The sequence below is a fragment of the Eulemur rufifrons genome, chromosome 30 (genome assembly GCF_041146395.1).
Source record: "Eulemur rufifrons isolate Redbay chromosome 30, OSU_ERuf_1, whole genome shotgun sequence".
Classification (NCBI taxonomy): Eukaryota; Metazoa; Chordata; class Mammalia; order Primates; family Lemuridae; genus Eulemur; species Eulemur rufifrons.
In genome coordinates this window covers 125,699,125-125,701,895 of record NC_091012.1, presented here as the reverse complement: position 1 = coordinate 125,701,895, position 2,771 = coordinate 125,699,125, and the positions used below count along the sequence as shown (strand labels likewise).

The 2,771-nt window shown below is 40.9% G+C and overlaps 1 protein-coding gene across 1 annotated transcript; it reads left to right on the top strand.

Moving 5' to 3' along the window:
• Window positions 1–346: 346 nt before the first annotated feature.
• LOC138378530 (probable ATP-dependent RNA helicase DDX53) lies at window positions 347–2,230 on the top strand. The gene has a single exon (XM_069463859.1). The coding sequence runs from the start codon at window positions 347–349 to the stop codon at window positions 2,228–2,230; it is 1,884 nt and encodes a 627-aa protein (XP_069319960.1).
• Window positions 2,231–2,771: the final 541 nt, after the last annotated feature.

The window sequence follows — 2,771 nt, the reverse complement described above, 5'->3', positions numbered from 1 at the left end:
AGAACTATCAGGAGGAGAGTGAAAGAGGAACCCAGGACACAGAAGTTAAAGGAAGCAGTTACTCTCAGGGTCCTTTAAGTGCCAGCCAGGTCAGCCCCTGGAGACTTCCTGCCCCTTTAAATTTTGCATCACAAGAGGCTGCTTACCTCACCCTAGTCCCAGCCCTGTGATTGTTCTGCTAACAATGCCAAACATTGGTTTCCTAGGTAACGGGAGCCAGGCTAGGTCAGTAGTACCAGCAAACAACTGGCACTACTGGCTGCTGGTTGAGAGGCTGAAGAGAAGAGACCACAGGCTCGACCTTCTCCCAACCGTATGTAGGCGCCAAGGCTAGCACTATCCCACAATGTCCCGGGCCCCAGAGTGGAAGAGGGCAGAACCTAATCCAAGAAATCATGGGGCCAACTGGGCTGGGAGAGGTGGCAGGGGCAACAGTACGAGTGGCCCCTCCAGTCATCTTGGACCTAGGGCTGCAGGCTCCCATGAACCACCACTCTGCTTTAGAGTGAAAAACAGCATGGTTGGTGCGGTGATTGGTCGCGGTGGGTCAAAAATAAATGATCTACAACGTTTGACAAACACTAAAATAAAAATCATAAGCGGGGATCCTGAAGCGGAGGTAAAAATTTTTGGCAGCATGGATATGAAAGAAAAGGCCAAAGCAGCTATAGAAACTGTTATTAAAAAACAAGAACGCTATAAGTTAGAATCCCATGTTGATAATGCAGCATCCCAACCTCCTGTTGGAAGAGATTTAAGCACAACTGACATTGCTAGAGAACATAAGCCATTGATAGACTGGGATCGAATCAAGGCAACAGCTATAGAATGGGAAAAATTAAAATGGGCCAATTTACCACCAATTAAGAAAAACTTTTACATAGAATCTAAAGCGACAAGCTCTATGTCTGAAATGCAGGTAGAAAATTGGAGAAGGGAAAATTTCAACATAATGTGTGATGACTTGAAAGATGGTGAAAAACGTCGTATCCCAAATCCAACTTGTAACTTCGAAGATGCTTTCCAGGACTACCTGGAGCTTATGAAAAACATCACAGAGGCAGGTTTTAAAAATCCAACACCAATTCAGTCTCAGGCGTGGCCAATTGTTCTACAAGGAATAGATCTTATAGGAGTTGCCCAAACCGGAACAGGAAAAACACTGGCCTACTTACTACCTGGGTTTATTCATCTTGACTCTCAACCAATATCTAGAGAAGAAAGGAATGGACCTGGAATGCTGGTCCTTATACCTACTAGAGAATTAGCTCTTCAGGTGGAAGCTGAATGTTCTAAGTATTCATATAAAGGTCTTACAAGTGTTTGCATCTATGGTGGCGGAAACAGAGAGAAACAAATACGGGACATCACCAAAGGTGTAGATATCATTATTGCAACTCCTGGGAGACTGAACGATCTGCAAATGAATAACCTTGTCAACCTAAGAAGCATAACCTTCTTGGTCTTAGATGAAGCAGACAAAATGCTGGATCTTGGATTTGAACCCCAGATAATGAAGATTTTATTAGATGTGCGCCCAGACCGGCAAACTGTGATGACCAGTGCAACTTGGCCAGCTGCCGTTCGCCGACTTGCAAATTCTTATTTGAAAGAGCCTATGATTGTTTATGTTGATACTCTGGATCTAGTTGCTGTAAATACAGTGAAGCAAAATATAATTGTTACCACAGAAACAGAGAAACGAGCTCTTATCCAAGACTTTCTAGAGAGCATGTCACCCAATGACAAAGTCATCGTGTTTGTCAGCCGAAAAGTTATTGCTGATGACTTATCAAGTGACTTAGGTATCCAAGGCGTACCTGTACAATCACTGCATGGCAATAGAGAACAATTTGATCGAGAGCAAGCACTAGAAGACTTTAAAACCGGAAAAGTAAAAATATTGATAGCAACTGACTTAGCATCCCGAGGTCTTGATGTTACTGATATCACACACGTATACAATTATGATTTCCCACGGAATATTGAAGAATATGTACACAGAATAGGGCGTACTGGAAGAGCAGGAAAGACTGGCACATCGATTACCCTTATCACTCAACATGACTCGAAGATTGCCGATGAATTGATTAAAATTCTGCAAAGAGCAAATCAGAGTGTTCCAGAAGATCTTGTGAAAATGGCTGAGCAATATAAATTGTATCAACAAAAAAGGGGTGCAGGAAGAAGATCAAGAAAATTTGGAGAAAAATCCCAGGGATTTTATTAATGTTTATGTGGAAAAGTTGTACCAGGCTACTGGAAGATTCAAGGCACGTTAAAGATATGCAGTTTTCAAGTTACATAAGGAACTTTTGGAAATATACTGGCAGTTTGAAGATACAACCAAATCTTAAATAATACTGCTAACCTTTCAGTATTGTGTATGTTCCTTAATAAAAAAAAAGTTTTAAAATGAGAGAGTGAGAGACTATGTGAAAAAACAAAAAACTTAAAAATGTTATGTGTTGGTTAAAGTCTAATTTCTTTTATAGTCTGCCATGTACCTCTGTCTTCTCTAAAACACTTGGTAGAAAACAACAACAGTGCTTTTCTTGCTTTAAAATCGATGTACTAAACTGACGCATAGCTTCAAGCTTATCCGAGCCAAAATATTCTTTTTCCCTGTAGTGGTTGGCGCCACAGCAATCCCTAAAATATCTCCACTGTCATTCCCTAAATTTTTAGTTCATTAGAAAATAAGTTCCAAATTTGCTAGAAGATTCCACAATTCTATCTTACCAGAAGGATGTAACCAACAGACCACCATA

What these genes read in the sequence shown, in the direction of transcription:
- LOC138378530 (XM_069463859.1), top strand. Translation starts at nt 347, where the DNA reads ATGTCCCGGGCCCCAGAGTGGAAGAGGGCAGAACCTAATCCAAGAAAT.